Consider the following 21,731-nt stretch of genomic DNA (forward strand, 5'->3'; position numbering starts at 1 on the left):
CGCTGGAGGGATCAGACGGGGGAGTTTCCATGGAATTTGCAAAGAATTTAGAGAGAAATCATACGGAGGTTAGGGGATTGAAGCTGGAGGTTATAGAAGAAGTGATTGCCCGAGTGACGGCATTACCAGTGGAAGGAGAAATGTGGTTTAATAGGAAATTTAATGACCCCTCCTTGAAGGACGATTTCCTCCAAGAGGAGGAACAACTGGTGAAGAAAGGGAGGGGGATTGACAGGTTGTCACTCCCCTAGCCATGGGATGATGTTGCCCTTTACCTCATCAAGTACATCACCTATGAGGGAAGGGCAACAATCATGTTCAATTACCACTTTCCGTTTCTAAACCACCTTCGGCATCGACAGCTGATAAATCTTCCCTACTTCTTATGGAGAAACATCAAGGATATGTCCATGGTCGTAAAACCATCTACGCATCCAGAAACATGCGTCACTAACCATGGCCTCATCAAGATCATTGTGTTGGATTCCCTAAGCCACCAAGGCAGGAGTTGGGAGAAATTAATGAGGAAGAAGGCCATAACTACCCGCAGGAAACAAACTGGGATGTCTGAGGAAGCTCCATCGGCGACAAAGGAGAAGCCCCAACCTTCGAAAGTTAGAGTTGATAAGAGGTCAGTCGACAAACCAATTGGTGGTAGGTGACCAAAGCAAAGAATAAGGGTTAGTGAGCACCTAGAGTCCACATCCATGTCTAAGCAGAACGAGGAGGCAACAGAGCAAAAGGACAAGGAGCACGCTCAGCCGAAGGAACCTTCCTCACCTGGTAAGAGCGAAACTCAATCCTTGTTGTTAAAAATTGAAAATTTAGAAAAAGAGAATAGAGAGCTAAGGGAACAACTAGCAAAGGGGAAGGTAGAGGCAAGAGCCCCGGGGTTAGACACTTTGGCTGAGGCTGTAGATAGGGCCAGGAAGGGAGATGTCTCGGGTGTTGTGTGCACGGCCTGTGTTGATAAGCTAGTGACATCGGGGTTTAGAGTCTCTGTAGCAGACACCATATCAAGGGAAATACAAACCAAATCCTGGGAGGCTAACACACAAAAACCCATTGAAGACACTGCTATTACACAAGAACTAGCAACTAAGACAGCGTAGTCCACAGAAAGTGATTTGGTAGCGGATACATAGGAGCCATTGGATGACATTGATGTTACATAAGAACCAGCTATGGAGATAGAAGTCAACCAAGGAAAGGAAGAAGAAATTGATATCCATGAGCCAATGATTGACACTACTATTACACAAGAACCAATAGTGGAGACAGAAGCCTACCAAGGGAAAAATGATGCACAAAAACCTGTGGATGACATTGTTGTTACACAAGAACCAATAGTGGGAATGGAAGTTGATCAGGGAGAGAAGGAAACTGTTACACAAAAATCCATTGATGGCGTTGTTGTTACAAAAAAACTAGCAGTCAAATTGGAGTAGTTTCACCCTCGGGACACTGTTACACCCTCGATTGTTAGTGCATGTGGGAGAACACCTGGTCCTGACGAAGGATAATGTTATGAAAAGATGTTGTTGTTACCATAGTTACAAAAATGGAGGAAATAGGAGCTCTCTCTACAAGAGGGGGTGATATTACTTAAGGCAAACAAAAGGATGATGGATTCCATCAGGGAAAAGTGGTTAAAGGAAGAATGAGAGAGAGAATGGGAAGCACGGAGACATAAGAAAGCCATGAAGAAAAAGGATGAACATCTGCAATTGTTACAGTGACAGGTCTTGGATCTGACGAATGACAAGACAAAGCTTTGTGATCTTGCCTTGAACATGTTAGCATGCAGGCGGTCATCGCCATCGTATCTGGTGTTCCTTTGGGAACGATATTATTTATTTCAGTTAAAAGCAATTTTTGAGAATAGGTCTTATTTGGGTTCTTCTACCCAAACTTTTCTTGAGATTTTTCGCACTTGTGATTTTGATGAACAGAGCTTGCTTTGCAAGCTAATTTTGCATAACATTATGTGTGAATATGTCAGCACAAAAATGGTAGCAAGTGTCTTCTCCTATATGGGAGATTTACAGTTGCGGGATTTTCTTTCATTTATGAGAAACCAAATTGAATGGAAATATCTCGCCATGAAATCAGCCGAAACTAATGAAGAAAGGACAACGTTATGGGTCAGAGCAAAACCAAAGATGGTTTATGAACTCAGGCATGAGTTTAAGTTGTTCCTGAGTGCCCCAGAGATCAAGGAACAATCAGCCATCTATAGGAAGAGGATTGTGAGGATTTTCCTCAATTTGCATGCACAGATGAAAAGTCAAGTGCTAGTAGGATGCCTTAAACACACTTAAGCCTGTACCGCTGAGTTGCAAGAAGGGGATCCTTTTGAATACATAAATTTTGTGGCTTTTGTTGTACGAGTGCCTGAGTCTGCTCATATCATGCAGACATTGGGGGAATTCTGGATTAGGCTTAGATTTAAATCTCCTTTGATTTGGTTACCAATAGAAGAGTACCAGCTAGACTACCACCTATGTGATTATGGAGAATAATATTGGCCACGACATTTGATGGCCACTCAGGCGTAAAGAGCTTTGGGTGAAGACACTTCTGGTGCTTACAGTTTTACAGACTTGCATCGGGGGTATAGCAGGAGAAGTTGAGGTTCTGCATGGGGACATGCAGTTGCTTTAGTTGGGGGGAGATGTTGGGTGTGACTTTTTACCTATTTTCTGCACCTTCTTTCCCCAGTTTTGATCCTCTTATCCTCTAAGCCCATGAAACTTTACATGATTAATCACCCTTTTTCTCATTTATACAACCTATTCCACTGTCATGTTATTTTTCCATGTTTTGCTGAATAATACGATACTATATTCCTTTTTGTGGCTAACTGTAGTGAGAATTGGAGGAGTATTTTGGAAGCTCTTCTCTTTTCCATGTGTTTCTCACGGGAACAAGGTCATGGAGTAAACAGGCAGCGCTGATCGATTTCAGAGCAGGGTAGAGCAGTTCGTTGTTACACCCTGTATGTTGTTACAGGTTACTATTACACACTGAATGCTGTTACAGGCTACTGTTACACTATGTGCTGAAACAGGGGATCGTTGTTACACCAAGGGTGTTGTCACCAGTGATTACCGTTACATCCCGAACCGCTATTCACTCGCAGGATGTTGTTGCACCGGAGCTGGCAATTTATTTGTACTATTCCACATAACAGATCTTGAGTGTTAGGAATTGTTTATTTTAGAAGAAACAGACCCAAGTGGTTGCAACCTTAACCAATGTATCTAAGAAGTATTTTTATTTAGAAATAAGTTATATCTACTTTTATTTTTATTAGAATGAGAATCGTGAGATTCCCATGACTGATCTATTCTTAATTTCGGGCATCTAATAATTATAAAAGGAACTCGATTTCCTATGTACAAGGACGACATATAGAAAATCACTATTACTCTGCTCTTGTAACTTTGAATTATTTTTAATGTTAAAATCACTACGGTGATGTTGTTATTGCTCTTCATCTGATTCGTTAACTAATCTCATGTTATTCCTGCGCCCCTGCTAGGGAGGAAGGACCCTCCTCTTTTGCAGGGACTGCAACGGTAGAAGTAGTGTACATTATTCTTTCTTTTATTGTCATATGGTTTTCTATTGTTGTTGTACAAATTGTGAAATGCATCCGCTTCTGTTCCAGATTATATTATGCTGTTACACTGGTTTGATTAAACATAATGATAGTGACTAACTGGTGTAGTCATTAGTTTACTGTGTGGCACACCCTTACTCTGGTAATTACGAAGTGTGATTTCAATTATGTGGAGTGTTTTAATTTCTACATGAATGATTTAATTTTTGCAATTGATTCAACGACATATTTTATTGTTCTTTCTATTTTTCATTCTTGGTTGTAGTGTATTGGCATAAACATTGCGTAATCCATTGAAACTACAAGACCTACCCTAGGTTGACAATTAAATGTTGCAGTCTTGGTCAATTAGGATTGATTAAAACAACACTACAAAGAGATCATCAAGGGGAAGAGGGTTTCCATAGGAATGACTTTAAGTAACACAAAAGAAGTGTTGAAGGATCACATCTCAATTCCTTCAAAGGGAATTAATTGAATTATTCCATTTGTCAACACACTCAAAAATGACATGGGACCCATGACAAGAGAAATAGGAGAACAAGACTAGTTAATTTTTAGGGATGTGTTTTTTATATCCTCACATTATGAAGTGTGGAAAACTTACTTTAAAGGAAAAGCCTAGGATCAATTATAACTCTTAGATAGTGCCAAAATGTTATTTTTAATGTAGAAATATAATATAATAGAAAATAATTAGGAGATTGCAACAAGTATAACTACCAAGAAACTAACTCAATAGCCCAAGAGGGAGTTACTATTGTAAAGCTATAAATGTAATGCTCAAGAAAGAGAGGGATTTTCTAAAGTAAACAATTTTGTACACTTTTATGAAGTAGAATAAAAGGAAGCTAGTTTGGGCCAACCTTTTTGACAATCTTTAATTATGGTAGGGTGTTTGTCCTTTTTCTATGAACTTAGGACTACAAATATTTATTAGTTATATAATTTTCTTAGCTTCATTATATATGTATATTTCTGCTACTATCTCCACAATAGCTTTCTAATTGTGAATTTGTTTCAAAGGTATGCGTGATTTGTTGTTTACTAGTTTAGATATTTTCTCGTAGCTATAATAGATAAATTAGAATTGCACCATGCACATAAGTTAGAATCATCCTTACATATTTCATTCAAAATTTACATTTTCATAACTAAAACCTAGGAATGGTTGTTGGGAAAAAATCCATGGGTTCCCTATTCCAAATTGTTTAAGGTCTAACTTGGACTTCACCTTAGAGAGAAACCTTTCTATTGAAGAGGGAATTCAGCCATGTCATAAGATATGTGGGTGGAATCATATACAAGAGGAGCAAGGAGAATGTCATGGTTGAGGCTTTGTTTAGGAAATATGAATAAGAAGGACCTCTCTTTAATTTACCTTTTCCCAATGTGAACCGAGATTGTTAAGGCTTGAAATAAATGATTGGTTAATGCCATAGTGGTTCAACTCATTTATACACTTCAAAAGGACCCAAACAACCCTAAGGGATATTTGGTAGTAGGATAAATTGAAGTATAAAGGACGTGTTAGTTTTCTTTAGGGAGGTATTGTTCTTTGCTTTAGATAATTACATTAACAAACTTTTCATCATTTACATTGCCTTCACCCCATATCATTATAACATCAACAACAATTATGTAGAAAGAAAAATAACGTCAACTATGTAGCGAAATAATAAAAGGAACATCAAAAGAAAAATGTGCACAATAAAGACACTAGGATTTGGTCGAAGACCAAGGAAAAACACCACAAGGGGGAAAAACCTTCAGATTCTTCTTCTTATTAGATTGTCATAAAATGTTCAATAAAGAGAGAGTACAATGATTTAATTCTTCAATCACAAAACTATTAAGCAAAACCAACCAAACAATATCTGAGATATGAGCCCAATAGATGGATTTGCATCATAACAGAGTTTTCTAGCTTGCTGTCAACGACCAAAATCTACAGATAATTGTTATCAAAACCCTAGGTCACAATTGCATGGAGCTAGTGACCATGCATGCAACTGCAACTCTTCAGCCATAGGGAGAAGCATGTCCTTTATGCGGCTACAACCAAGCTTTCCTTGTTCCAACACTGTAACCCCAAACCAAAATCCCTAATTCACATGTGCGGGCTTGGACCGTGCAATTTCAGACCTATTTGAATGAATTCCGCAAACCAACCTCAGACCTGTGCGAGCCAAATCAAAGAAGAGAAAATAAGAAGATGCTTGATGATGATGACCAAATGAGGTTCACTTGACATGTGTTTATAGGCTTCCAAGGTTGTCCAATTTATCTTTAGGGATCACCTGTCCTTTTGTGCACATTTGGGTTTCCATATTAAAAATATATTTTTCCTTAACCAAATTAAATTATTCCAAGGGCTAGGAGGGGTCTTTCTTGATGAAGAAGATTGTCCAAAGGAGGGAATTTGTCCCCGAGCTGGCCAATTAATAGGACATTATCTTTTAGTGTAAAATTTTGCTTTAAACAAAGGGTGTTAAAGGGTTTGCATTCATCTCATATAATAGGTCAATTCAACTATTAGAAAACATATATATATTAAGAGATTTCTCTCTTGGGAAGCAATGACAAATGACATCCACACTTTTGTAGTTGAATGTAAACCTTGTCAAAGGAACAAGGGTAAAATAGTGAATACTCTCTAGACATTGTAGCCATTGCTAATCCTATCTATGATATGGGTTGACATCTCGTTGAATTTTATAATGTGTCTCCCAAGAACAAGTAACAAATTGGTCATAATGGTTAAGTTGATCATATTTTCAAGTATGCTCATTTTTGTTGCTTACAACATCCATTTACACCCTTCATAGTTTCCCAAGTCTTCCTAGATCATAATTTTAAGTTGCATGGTATAACCACTTCTATTACGTTAAATCATGATCCTAACTTCACTAGTAATTATAGAAAGATTTTTTATATTACAAGCAACACAATAAAAGATGTGTATAGTTATCATCCCCAAATTCATGTTCAAACTAAGGCCGTCAACAAATGCTCAAAAACCTACTTCTAGTGTTTCACATCAAACCAATAACATTAATGGGTTCAATGGCTACCCATTTCTAAATGGTGGTACAACAACACTTTTTATAGTGTTACCAAAATATCACCATTTGAATTTGTCTATGGAAAAAACCCCACTTTAGTGGATTCATAATTACTAGGCATATGAAGTGGATTACACACTTAAAACTAAAGTATCCATTATCCACAAACTTAAGAATCTAGTTTTTGCTTGAAATTGAATGAAGAAACACATCCATAGGCATTGCTCTAAGCATTCTTTTGAAGAAGGGGACCAATTGCTCCTTTTTCTCTATATAATTCAAGGAGTCTACATATAATGGACGAATATGTAACCAAAGAATGCCACTTTAAAAGCAACAACAAATTTTTAACAATTTCCATGCCTCCAATTTTGAGGACATTGGTGCTTTTAAAGGGGAAGGGCATGTGATGGCCTTACCCTCACCTTCATACTTTGGGGTTTATTAGTTAATGTATAAGACCATCCTCTTTTAATAAGGCCCAATAATTAGTGGTGGATAGTTATTTAATGTAAAAGTCTTATCCTTATTACTTAAGATCCACTAGTTAGTTAATATTAATTAATGTCAAGACCACAAATATTTAGTATATTTAGTATTTATTTGTAAGAAACTATTTATAAAGTAAAAAGGTTATATCATATTTTGTCAAAGATTTTTAGAGCTTATTGCCCAGAGAGGTTACATCTCTCTTAAAGAAACCATGAACATTACTTTGCTTTTAAATTATCAATAAAATGACTTATCAAACTATGTTTCATTTTCAATTTGATTAAAATAAAATTATATATATTTATATATATATAAAAGACATGGTTTGTTTTTTCAACTAAAAAATTATCATTTTTAAAGTTATATAAAATTAATTTATTATATTAATAAGCGTGTTTATTTTGAAATAAAATTTCTAGAATTTTAATTTAATTATCAACAATTATTGATTCTATAGAATATTCCTTAATAAAATTATACATCAAAGGTTGAAATTTATCTTAAAAGTACTTATGCATTTTCTTTTTCTTTTTTTAAATTAAATTTATTAATTAAAAAACTATCATATGAAATTAGTTATGGTTTTTTGGGTCACAATAAGAATCATATTACATGTTTTTTAATATATATATATATATATATATAGAGAGAGAGAGAGAGAGAGAGAGATGTTTTAAGTGTCACTTTTTGAAAAGTTTTCTAGTTTATTTTATGATCTAATTTATGTAGAATGTGGCAAGGATTCATTGAAATCACAAGTTTGACTAGTGAACTTTGCAAAATCAAAATGTCCCAAAGGTTTTTGGTGTTGAATCCATATATGTAGTAAAAAAACAAGTTTAAATAACAAAAATCAAGATTTCACCACAATTTTTTTCATGGCTACAAATTAGTGGGAAAATCTAAATATTCAAACTTAAAGACAACTCCACTTTCAATAATAATAATAAAAATAATAATAATAATAAAGTTATAATATATATATAGTTTTGGAATTTTTTTGGAAATGTGAGATATACACTGAAGTAGGTGTTTTGATATTTATCATAGATTGACATTTAATTTATATGATTACACTAATTATGTTTTAAAAAATTAAGTAAATTTTAATTAATTTTGGCTAAATAAATTTAACTAAATCTTAATTATTTTTTATTTAAAATACATTTTTAACTGCATAAATAGATTTAGCACACATTTAATCTATAAATTAAACTACACCAATTAATAATACAAATCACCAATGTTAACCCATGCTTATCCATGCAAAGTAGAAAAAAATGACCCCATTAAGCTCCAAATAATACCCTTTCCATTTCACCCATGCTTATCCATGCAAAGTAGAAAAAAATGACCCCATTAAGCTCCAAATAATACCCTTTCCATTTCATTGAAACTGTGGTTCAAATGCTCGGAAGTTACACTAAAGCTGGTAAGGCTGCTTGAGAACCGCACTCTAATATCCCCACCCATTAATAACTCGGGAAACAACCCTACCCTAAAATTCCTAGACATTACCAACTCGAGAGACTCTTCTGACATGCCCCAGAAACCCAAGCGGTGAGCTCGGGCTATCACCTTCGTCTCTTTCTGTGAAAGTAGTCTCGAAGTACATGGATTTTCCACAGATGTCAAATGTTTTTAAACACTCTGATGTCGTTAGTCCGTAGCTAGCTGAAAAGCTTGGCGCTGTAATTTCGCAGAAATATACACCGCCAACAGCGTGAAGGTTCCTTCCACGTCAAGCTTTTGTAATTTCGCAGAATATACAACGCCAATAGCGTGAAGGTTCCTTCGCATTGACAACGCGTGGTGCCAAAAACGAGACAAGATGGCGACATTTACAAGGGAAAACCTAGAATCACTGATTCCCCCAATATGTCCAAATTCATGTTGAGTTTTTTTGGGATTCCACGCACGTTCTCCATCATCTGACATGACACGTCACAAACGTGTTCTACATAACTTAAAAATAAGGCATGCAGACTCACAGAGGTAGAGAACTGTAGCCTATAGGTATTTGCATTCCAATACCAAGGAAGCATGGCGAAACAGAATTTTCAGAATAGGTTGTGTTGCATTCTCCTGTGCTCTTGTATTTGCTGGATTATTCTCTTGCCACCCTTCCTCATGGACTTTGCAAGGACAGATCCATACAGAAGTGCGTTACAGATGACGCATCAGCAACAATCCAGCGTCGGCACAGATGGACACACGTTTACGGAGGTTACCGACAGCCCGTCGGCGGATACTCATCGGACCGCATTACTTTCGGCAGTGCAGCAATCAGGATCTGGATCAAAAGAACTCAAAGGTATTAAAGATGAAAGATTGTTGGCAGAAGACTGCAATGGCAGTTATGTTTACATGTACAATCTGCCCGCAAAATTCAATGACCTTCTTTTGAGAGAATGCCAGAATTTGAGCATGTGGACGAATATGTGTCCGCATATAGCCAACTCAGGGCTTGACCAGCCATTAGTGCAGTTGGGGAAGAAGCTGGGTGACCCTGAGGCAGACGCCGAGGTTGCAGAATCATCATGGTTTTCTACTAATCAGTTCACTGCGGAAGTTATTTTTCATGAGAGGATGAAGCGCTACCGATGCCTCACTTTGCGTCCTTCTAAAGCAACGGCGTTTTACGTGCCTTTCTACGCAGGCTTCGACATGTCCACGCACGCCTGGGATCACAATTTGACGGCGAGGGATTGCACCGGAATCGAACTCGTAGAGTTTCTGAGGAGTAAATCGCAGTGGAAGAGAAGATGGGGCAGAGATCATTTCATGGTGATGGGACGGAGACAAAGATAGCCCGAGCGCGTGGGGCAATAAACTTCTGCTTCTCCCGGAGGTGAAGAACATGTCGAGTCTTTTAATCGAAACGCACCCGTGGCACAAAAACCAACACGGGATCCCCTATCCTTCCTATTTCCATCCCCGCAAGCGGTCGGAGACTGAGCGGTGGCAGAAGAAAATGAGATCGAAGACCCGACAAATCCTCTTCTCCTTCGCAGGCGCCCCTCGGCTCGGACTCGATAAGGCGTCTATCAGAGGTCACATCTTGGAGCAATGCTCTTCGTCTCCGCGTTGTAAAACGTTGAAATGCAAGCAAGGGCCGAGCATGTGCCACGACCCTGCGGAAGTGATGAGACTCTTCACCAATTCCGTGTTCTGCCTACAACCGCAGGGGGATTCCTTCACGCGGCGTTCTATTTTTGACTCTATGCTTGCAGGTTGCATCCCGGTTTTCTTCACGGAGCATTCGGCTTATACTCAGTACAGATGGCATTTGCCTGAGAACCCAAATTCATATTTTGTTTATATTCCAGAAGAGGGTGTGCAGGGCGCTAGCAATCTGAGCATCGAGGAACATCTGCAGGCCTTTAGTGCAGAACAGGTAGAGAAGATGCGGAGGGAAGTAATTGGGTTGATTCCTTCCCTTACATACGCAGATCCTCGCGACTCCAGTGTAGACTTCACAGATTCGTTCGACCTCGCGATTCAAAGAGTGGTTAATAAAATTGCACTGGAAGTAGATCAATTGGTGATGAAAACCAGAGGCCGCGGGAGTAATCAGCGGCGAAAGAGCAGACATGTACCAAAGTAACATTACATTAATTAAGGTACAACATTTAACTGTACCACACATTATCTCATTCAGTCAACAGGCTATTTTTAATGAATTGAATCAAGAAAATTAATTGTGCTGAGAAGGTGACTTTAACGTTTTCCGGGTTATCATGGAGTGGGGGATACCACTGCTCCATCCGGAAGGTCAAGTGTTTGTTATCGTGAAAAAATGAATATTATTTGTCGGAAAATATAACAGTGAGAAGAAGTACACATCAAACATATGTCCAGATCTCTTTGGTTATGGAAGTCGGAAGTAGCGCGTAAGTTGAACCTGAAAAGACAACAGAGGAAGAGGGACAATCTTCCAAGTTGAGCCTGACTTTCTACCTATATGAACGGAGTTGTCTATAATGTGATTTTTTTGGAGATTTCGGTGACGGAATCTGGCCGAAGAAATTGAGGTTAAATCTTGATTTGTTGCAGTTAAAATGGTTTTTTAACTGCATATTTGGATTCACCACCCTCGAAAACCCCTGGGACGCTTTCATTGTGCAGAAACTAGCTATCAAACTTGCGATTCCAATAAATTCCTGACTGGAAAAACCCGCCAAAAAGACTTTCAAAAAATCGAGTTATAGACAACTGCTATATGAACTAAGTTACAAGTCGAGTTATAGACAACTGCTATATGAACTAAGTTACAGCTGAGTTTGTTTTCAAAAAGTATTTAATTAATAGTTTTTGTACAATCAAAAATATATTTTATTGTATTAGTTGTGTTAGTCAAAATTAAAGTAATTATGAAATTGTATAATGTGCCATTTGATTAATTTAGCATATATTTTTTCAAATCTGAGATTTATGTTTTTAATGTAAAAATATCTTTTAAAATCTAAATTTGATTCTTATAAATATAGGTTAGGAAAAGAATTACATTCTATTTATTTTTTACCTAAAATATGTAATATTTACACAATATTAATAAAAAATAATTAATTTAGATTATAAATATTTTTTCGGATGTATTTAAAAATATATTAATAATAAAAGAACATTTTAATACGGACAATGTGAATCATAAACAAAATATTATTTCAATGTAAATTATGTATGTAATTTTTTTTTTTTAAAGTTGAAGAGCTTCTATTATACTAAAAGATTACATTTTTTTATTACATTTTGTCAAAATCTTATTGACTTCATTCTTACTAGATTTATTAGCCAGTATGTGATTCCCAAGAGAAATAGCTAACTTACAAAACATCCTCATTAACCAAAAACATAAAGAAAAGTGATATGAGAAGACCTTCAAAATTAGAACACAGCCAACAACCACTAAGAATCAGAGGAATTGACTAGAGCAAGATTGTCTGGTTTGGAGCCAGGTGAAAGTGGAGGTTTAAAGTTGCAATTAACATCCTTCTCTATATGGGTGAGCCTTCCTTCACAGCAGTTTAGTTTCTCTTATAGAGGCCATTTCTCCATCTACATGATCTTAGATATGCCATTGATTTCGCTGGAAGTTGTTCATGAAGCTGACGACCACATTCTTTTCTTCATGGTGGTCCCTACTAAGCTACTCCAGGAGAAGAATTATGTGTCAGAGTTGGCTACCAAAGTTATCCATAGGGGGAAGTTGTTCCTCAGATCCAAATGGCTAGGCTAGGTTTATATTAATAACATCACCATGGCTAGGGTCAGTGAAAATATATCCATTGTGTTGTCCCATCCCACCAGTTCCCCTTCTTACCCACCCATGTTGGCAATGCATTATCACTTGGGTTACCATATAATATATCCTACAAATATACCTCCCACTCAGCTAGATGCGCAACCCAAATACTAGTGCATCGAGACATAAGGCTTGCTCAACACATCCAAATAGAGGTCTGGAGCCCATCAAGATATGTCTTTCTGTTGAATAAGATTGATCCAAACTTATGCAGGAATACAAAAATATAGATATAAAAATATACACAGAGATGCAACAAAAATAAAACTTCATTTTATTAATATTAGAGAACTGAAATATGCTTACATACAAAATATAAATAAATTAGCTCGGGCAATGGTAGCTTATATTTGAGAAGAGATGTGGTGGCTACATGCCTTTGAACTATGTTCCAAATAGGCTTAAGGGAATTTTTATTATTGAACAACAAAGGAAAACCCTAAACAACCAAAACCCTAGCCCCAGGAGACGAAACGCCAAGGGTTTATGAGCCCTGTTGGGGTTAGTTGGGCAACCAACTTTCTGGGGTTGTAACTTGGTCATATGAGCTCCATTCGGCATGTACGATACCTCGTTGGAAATATCTATCCAAGTACTACAGAAATTGTGGATCTCAAAAAAAGTCATTTATGGGGTCAAAACAGCTCTGGAAGTTTAGGACTCGAAAAATTGCTAAAAATAGTAAATGCTGCTATAATCAAGGAAATGGACAAAATCGACTAGAGGTCTATGTGGAATAGGTAGGTGGCCACCAATATCCACCACGATCACTCCTCCTCCCTTAGGAAGCAAAGGTCCCCATTGCGTGTAGAGCCTCCATGAGGTGAGGAAATTTTTGTTGAACCTTGTCCCTAGTGAACCGCTTGCCCTGGTGAAGGAGTTGACCTACTTTGACAACTTGATATTGCTAGGTCCTCTACTGGCGAGTGTTTTTGATATGTGTGTCCATGATCTTCTCAGTTGTGGCCTGCTTGATGTAGCTTCGGTTGAGCTCTGTTGGTGTTATCTCCTTAACAACGTCGGATGTGTCCAACAATGGAGGAAAGTATGGTCACAACTAATCCTCATTGAATATTGGGTGCAGACCAAAGAATGATGGAATGCTAAGCTTGAAGGAATTATTCCCTACAACCTTGGTGAGGGTGTACGACCCATATCAGAGTGTGTGAAGCTTGCGGTGGCGCCCAACGAGGCACTCCTTCTGCAAATGTAACCAAACTTTTTCGTCCACCTAGAACTTATGTGGCACTCGATGTTGATCATGAAGCTACTTGTTTTTGGAATTGGATCTATCCAATATGTCATGGACCTATTGGCAGATGTGATAAATGCACTCAATGAAGCTATTAGCGTGGTAACCTTCGGATTGGACATGAGCCTAATCTGCTTGAGTAGTTGCAAATGGTATGGCCACATCAATGGGACATAATGGCTAGAATCCCAACCCCATGTTGATTATGATTTGGGTTGACCCAAGTTCAATCTATACTGCGTACCAATAAAGCCCTCAATCACTGGCTATTTCGGCAACGACCTGCAAGCAGATCGCAGTCTCACCTGAAGTGACTATGGGAGGATGCAGAACCAAGTTTCTGTAGCCTTGAAGGATGATGCAATCTGGTGTTTTTAATTATCTTTTATTCTTAACATTCATACATCACTTCTCCACATTACATTAATCATTTAAACATATCATATAAAGCCATAAATCATCACTGTGTTGAAATAAACTAAAACTGTAATAAACTACTATGCAACAAAAGATAATAAGAAAATATACACGTGAAGACACCAATTTTATGTGGTTCACCCCAATGTGGGGTGACATCCACAAGAACTGTTGCTAATATAATGATTATTTGTACAAAAAACAGTTCTCGACCTACGCACTAAGCTGCAGGTCGTTTGCGCACTCAGCTGTAGACTCAGGCCTATGCACACTCAACTGCAGAGCCTTTCCTTCTTTCCCAAACTATAGATCACAAAATTTCAACCATAACACGGATCTGGATCTCAACGATGATTATTTTATTATTATTTTACCTTATATATACTATTACATCAAGGGTCACATCGTTACAATACCATGGTCCAAATGCCACATACTCCAAAAAACAAGCAACTAAAACCATTGATCCTTTACATTATCACATGGTTTTACAAAAAGGAGGGGCTTTGACCCACTCTGACACCCTTATACCACGCAATATATCTTGGCATTATGAGACAAGTGTTGTCCTTGATGGCAAATCACACAGATGACAGATCATAGTGAAGGAGGTCAGTAGCATGGATTTGATGATCAGACTACAAGAATGAAGAGAAAATATATATATGCAGTTTCATCGTGACCAAGCTACGTATACACGCGGGTTAGATGTTACAAAGGTGCGTATGCGTATACACGCACTTTCATGCAAGGAAAAGCGCGTATATGTTGGAGAACTTACTTTTGGTCTGTGGTAGTTAGTCCTTGGTATTTGAACCTATGGTTTTGGACCATAGTATCTCGTCAGATATGTTGATCCCAAGTATTGGGTCCATGGTATTGGTTTGTTATGGTTTTGGACCATGGTATTGAGCAAGGCCTAAGACTATAAAAGGAGAAGAAGATCATTAGGCAAGAGCATCGAAAAAGTCTTGAATATCTGATGAAGGATGAGATCCAGTATGCAGGTTATGGGTTTATGATGCATTGCTTGATCTGAGCTAAGGAGGGATCTCACCAGTTGATGGAGAACAAGATCTAAGGATAGATCGAGATCAAATGGTTTGAAATGAACTATCTCTATATGGTTGATTATGTTTATTCTAGATTTGTATACTGACGCATGTAATGATCTGAACTGGGTATAACTTAAGTTTGAAATCGCTGCAAGTCATGATTGAATATTTATAGATATGTACGCAGGTTGGCTTTGGTGAAAGTGCGTATGTACGCAAGTTTGGTTCATTGTAGTAGCGTATACCTTTTGAGCTATGATGTTTGAATTTACAGGTGGTTCTGGTTGTTGATGAGTTCTGATGACAGTTTAATGGCGTTAGTGCTCTGCATATCCTATTTGGTTGATTGTGTTTAGCTTCAGTATTGATGGATGAGAACTAATATTGGATCAGGATCATAATACCTCATATTTATGTGATCATATGGACTAGATCTGGGTGCTAACACACATATTATCCTTGTATATGTAATAATCTGGATATGTCTGAAGTCAGGAAGCGCATCAAGTTATAAGTAAGTAATTGATGACATATATACTGGTTCACCTTGGTGAAGTTGCGTATACACGCTGGTTCAACACTTCCAAGTAGCGTATGCACTCTGATGCACGATTTTGATGATATAGTTGGTTCTGAATATGGTTGTAGAGTTCAGTGTTCTGCTCTGTGTGTTCTGGAGACTGCATTTTGTTGACAGGATCTCAGTGATTCAGTGTTAGGTGATTCATAGATTGATGATGCTAGTATTGATTTTTTTTGTGCTTCAATGATATTGATGGGTCCAGTGTGAAAATTGGATGAAACGTGGCCTTCAGATAATAGTGTTGTGCTTCAAGAGTATCCAGTCTGAAAATGTATGAAATGTGGTCCCTGGAGGATGAAAGGAGATTGCAGGCCGGCGCCTACGTACTAGTACATCAACTAGTACAAGAGCATAGGGGGTGGTAGGTCCCTTCTAGTAGCAGCTAGAGAACAAGTGAAGATTGGAGCATTCAGTAGGCAGGCACCTACGTACTAGTAATGGATCAGCTAGTACAAGAGCTAAGGGGGTTGTAGCTCCCTTCTAGGAGAAGCTGGAGAACGAGAGAGGGTTGTAGCTCTCTGCAGGTTGGAGCCTACGTACTGGTAAAGGACTACACCAATACATTGTAAAAAGAAGTTTCTAAGTAAAAGAAGATAGAGACGAATTGCAGCAGGTGGTTTTCACCCACATTGGGTTTCCACCTTATATCATGGTGTTCATGTGCGCTTCTTGTGTGACGATCTGTTCTGTTTTACTGCACCTGCTTACTGTTCATATGGTTAATGAAGTTCTGATGCACTAACTAAAGATCAACATTTAATGGATTAACTGAATCATAAGTATTCTAGATATATGCTAGTTGCATTAGACACAGTTGCGTATACATGCGGGTTCCATTAACTGAAGTAGCGTATATGTATCTAAGTATGGAAATGAAAAAGTTTTATTGATTTGATAATACTGATTCACCCCCCCCCCCCCCCCCCCCCCCCTCTCAGTATTATTTCCAATAGTATATTCCAACTGCTTCGCTATGCAGTCCACTTTGCACTTTGTTGGGTGCTCCACTGCGTGCTCTACCCCACAAAATGCAGAGTCTTTGCCAAAAACTAGGCCAAGTTGGGTTGCGCCCAATAGGCCCCCAACACTCACATGTGACTCGTCCCGAGTCACTCAGCTGCTTTGCCTCTGATTTTTTTGCAATACTGTTGTAAGTATTGTTGAATTGCTGCAGAGTCTCTGTGAATTGATTTTCTTCGCTACACACCTCTTCCAGCAGTGCTTCCATCACATGTTCTGCAACCTTTTGCACCATCATTGTCTCCCTCTGTCAAAGCTCTTGAAGCTTCTCATCTACTGCCTGCGATAGTTGGAGAACCTCATCCTGCCATGGTTGAGTTCTCTCTATTAAAACATGCACTTCCTTCTTCAGTTCCTCAATCTTTTTCTAGAGGGCCTTTCCCTAATTTATTTTGGAAAGATTTTGTGAGATTGGTAAGGTCTTTGCAGTTACCTAAATCTCTTCTATCTATTGTTGCCTCTGCTGAATGTCTTCATGCAGTTTCTGCACATTTGGATCTTCTTGTAGCGAAGTCCAAATCTATAAACTCTCGTCCAAATGTTTACCACAACCTGCCATTACTTCGGAGATGTTGGCCATTTTAGTCTTTAGGTTAGTCTCCCTCTTCTCTCTTACTTCTTGTGGTGTGGTTGGTTGTAACTTCATTTGCATCTCACTAATCTGCATTTCATATTTAAATTGTATTGTGGTGATCTTTTCCTTGTACCTTTACACTACAAGGCTGAGCTTCGTGAGCTTATCCTCTATTGGCTCTTCTTCTTGAACATCAAGGTCTGGAATCTCTTTGCATGTTGCTTCAATCACCTCCTTGATCTTCTATTGCTGCTAAACTACTTGATCCCTCTCCTGGATCATCTAGTTGAGCTTTTGTTGTAGTGAAGCCCGCTCTTTTTCTACCTAAATATTCAACTGTGAGGTATGTTGTTCGCGCAACTTCAGCTCTTCTATTATCTCCATGTGCAGCTTGTGTAGTATTTGCAATGGTACCGCTGCGATGTTCATATTGACATGCTTCCACCCTTTTGCTTGCTGTTGTACCTCGATGGAGTCAAATTGTAGGGTTCCAGCGGGTATTGGTGCTAACCTTGCTACAAGTGTAGGCTCTATTTTCCTTTCTTCTCCAATCCTTTCCTCTATCTGCGTGGTTTGTTTGACTATCTGTGCCAAAATTTTAAGTTCTGCAATTCGCTCTTGCACACCTGTGAGAAGTGCGTCGTAGCAATCTTCCCACTTATTCCACGATTTTGTTGTCGCCTCCTGAATCTATCCCCAATCTGCTCCAGGTCCCCATCAATAAGGACCATTGGTATGATATCCTTCATCTTATCTACCTTCTGCTTCTTCTTAATCTTCGTGGCAGCTTCGCCCTGTGCCTTCCTCTTTTCTGCGACAACTTGTTCTATTTTTATCTTTTCAGACTCCTTATTCTACTCATCTCCTTCAGGAGGATCCTGGTGACCCTCGTCATGTTGCTCCTCTTCCTCTGATTCCTGCTCATCCTTATATTTGTCCTTTCCACTCGCTTCACCATGCTGTGAGGTGTCCTCCTCTATCACACGTCCTTTCCACTCGCTTCACCATGCTGTGAGGTGTTCTCCTCTATTGCAGTATCTTTTGCCTCTACCTCTGGCGTAGTCATCCATTATGTGGGCCACTTTTGTACCTGGACAAGTAGAACATCTTCTATTACCAAATATGCTAGAGGAAGCCACTTTTTCTTTGTATCCATATGGGCCTATATATAGACTTTGTGAAAAGCAGCTTTGAACTTCGCAACAACTCTATATTTCTCGTATAGGCTCGGTGAGAGGCGAGGTTGCTGGTTTAGCAACATATGTAATTCCATGTGATATAACACAAAAATCATCATGTTCTCCATTGCTCATGAAAATTGGGTGGTATACCATAGTGAGGCATACCGTGTGGCTTCACAGACATCTGAAGCTACTGAAGGGAACAACGAATCCTCTGGCTCTCTCCATGCGAACATTGAAATTATAAATATCAACCATGAGTAATGAAATGTTGTAACTTTTTCCAAGACCTCTTGACAGTCGTTCAGAAATTCTTTGCAAAGGTATTCAATCCAGTTGTACTGAACCCCATTGGCGCACTACGCAGCTAATGAAACTACCGTTGTAAGGACTTCATTAGTCTGACACTTTCTCATGATCTTCCTAGCCAATATGTGTGCTACAAAGCGAACTTATTGGTCACTGATTGAGTGTATAACATATCCCCTTTTTCCTTGTCTCTGACCAAAATTTTTCTTCATGTTGTTGCCTATGGCGCAATCCTCATCTTTTGCAACAAATTCTTCTGCGGGGTTCCACCCTTGATATGGAAGTCTGGTGGTTCTCCATATAAACATTGGATCTATAGGGATCTTATTTCCCATCCATAATCATCCATCATGCATCAGCACAAGTAGTTCTCACACACAATCCATGCTCCCCAGACTTCTACTAAAGTGAAGCATATTCAGCATGTTCATCAATCCTGAATGCACCAATCCATTTTACCATTATTGTAGCTCTAACCTCATCACACCACTCTCTGAGTAGTTTACTTGTTTCAAATATTGGTCTGGTGCGAATTGTGGGTATTTATTCTTGTTGTTGAAGTTGTAGTATGCAAACTTCAGCTGTGGTATTTTCCCAAGTAATTCCCCAGTAAATGATACTTCCTCTAGAAATATGGTGTGAAGGTGCAAAACTTCGTACCCTTCGAGTCTTTCATTGGTTTAACATTCGGTTTTCTTGGTGGAATGTATGGTGGTAGAGGTGATGGAAATGTTGCACCATCTGTTTCCATCTGCTCTGCATGCTCTGCTTCTTCCTCACTGTCTCTAACTTGCTCGACTTCTTGTTGAGGTTCGATATGTTTCTTATCTTGTTTCTTCTTTGTTCTCTCTTCATTGATTGGTTTCTTCCGTGGAGATCTCCATTTCTTTTGTGATGATGCTGTTGCGGGCATACTAGTGATTGTTGCGACTGCTTCCATGATTGCAGGTAAGCCCTTCTCATGAAAATTATGGACAATTTCTTCCCAAGAACACTCAGATGACATACGATAGCGAAAATTTCTACACTAGAACTCTCAATTCATGAAAGTTCCAAAGATGGGCGAGATGCAGATTTTTATAGCAATTATGAATATCTAACCCCCTCATTAACTCAAATTGTGTTCATATTGTGTTCATTAACTATATATCTATCCCTATATATTGCTAATCTATCCTCATAAATGCAACTTTCCGCGTGTTTTATGTTAACTTTCCCTCATACATACATACATATACATATACATATACATATACATATACATATACATATATATATTATTATTATTATTCAACGAACTTCGACACATCTATATTGTAGCAAACAATGCTTCTTACGTTGCAGCTCCTATGTACTTCGACATAATCTAGACTATAGTGAAGTGACTTCCTACGTCGAAGCTCCATTTCTACAATGTAGTTGATACTCTAGTGCCCACTTTCAACTGCAGGTGGCACTAAGACTTTTATCCTTTCTTCTTTAGAGCGAAGCAATAGGGACAGTTTTGTCCCTGTACAGCTTCAACCTACTACCATTTACTCTTCCTTGGAACAATTCTCCATTTAACTTCACTAATTGAACTACACCTCCATTACTAATATTCTTGATATTGTAGGGGCCCAACCAATGCATCTTGAATTTTCCTGGAAATTTCATAAACTTACTGTCATAGAGGAGAATAAGGTCTCCTACCTAGAACTTCTTCTTCTTAATATGTCTGTCATGCCAAGCCTTTTCTCTTGCTTTTTGTACTTGCTGATGGAATCCTACTATAAATCTATCTTCTTCCAAAGCAATCAACTGCGACATTCTTTCCTCCATTATATCAGGTTCTGCCATATCTGTAAAGCTACAATCCTTAAGCTAAGCACGATGTACTCCATGGGCGCACAACTTCTTGCCCATTAACTAACCTGAAGGGTGTCTGACATGTCAACATTTTACATGTGGTCCTATAAGCCCATAAAACTATTGGGATTCTAAGGTCCCAGTCATCGTTGTTCACATTGCATACCTTAGTCAATGCATTCTCCAAAACCTTATTGAATGCTTCTACTATTCCATCGGTTTGAGGGTGATAAGGGGTACTCTTTTGATGATAAACTTGGAATTCCTCATTCAATACTTCAATAGTTTTATTCAGGAAGTGTGAACCTTGGTCACTCATCAAAATATTTGGACATCCAAACTAGACAACATATACAACTTCACAACAGTCTTTGTGTTGCAGTCCCTTACTGGTTGTGCTTTGGCCGATCTTGTTAAGTAATCAGTTGTTGTAACTATGTACCTCACACTAATCCTCTTTCTACGTGGGTTAATGGGTCCAACAAAATAAATAGCCCATTTATCAAAGGTATGTAATGTAACTTGTTGTACCAATGGGATCTCATCTCTTCTTTAAGGTTTTCTTATTCTTTGGCACATATCACATGCTCTGCAGCACTCCTTTGCATCTTTGTGTAATGTAGGCCACCAAAATTTACTCCCAAAGTCTTATGCGCAGTAGCTTTTCCTGCATAGTGTCCACCAGCTGCGCCTATATGAGCTTCTTTTAGAATCATTTGTCCTTCATGTTCAGGAACATATCTGTGCAATATTTCATCTGGCACCATCTTATATAATTGTCCTTCTATTAATGAAAAGTCAACAGCCATAACCACTAATTCTTTCTTTTGTTGCATAGTATACTCTCAAGGAGCCATCCCTGTGGTCAAAAAATAAATGATATCTGCAAAATGGTCATCTGCAACTCTGATTGCAAATAACTATGCATCAAGGAGATTATCCTCTATGCTGGTTGGTTCTTCCCCTATTTCCAATATTGATAGATGATCAGGTCCTGCATTCAGT

The 21,731-nt window shown here is 38.3% G+C and overlaps 1 protein-coding gene across 1 annotated transcript; it reads left to right on the forward strand.

The window, feature by feature from the left end:
• Positions 1–10,156: 10,156 nt before the first annotated feature.
• LOC149196045 (xyloglucan galactosyltransferase KATAMARI1 homolog) lies at positions 10,157–10,789 on the forward strand. Its single transcript, XM_089408134.1, has one exon. The coding sequence runs from the start codon at positions 10,157–10,159 to the stop codon at positions 10,787–10,789; it is 633 nt and encodes a 210-aa protein (XP_089264260.1).
• The last annotated feature ends 10,942 nt before the right edge of the window (positions 10,790–21,731 follow it).

Source organism: Pinus tabuliformis, chromosome 2_2, assembly GCF_031772625.1.
Source record: "Pinus tabuliformis cultivar Carrire ecotype Pingquan chromosome 2_2, CPIR1, whole genome shotgun sequence".
Classification (NCBI taxonomy): domain Eukaryota; kingdom Viridiplantae; phylum Streptophyta; class Pinopsida; order Pinales; family Pinaceae; genus Pinus; species Pinus tabuliformis.

Bases quoted from the DNA above. Each gene is read 5' to 3' on its own strand.
- LOC149196045 (XM_089408134.1), top strand. From the start codon at position 10,157: ATGAGATCGAAGACCCGACAAATCCTCTTCTCCTTCGCAGGCGCCCCT.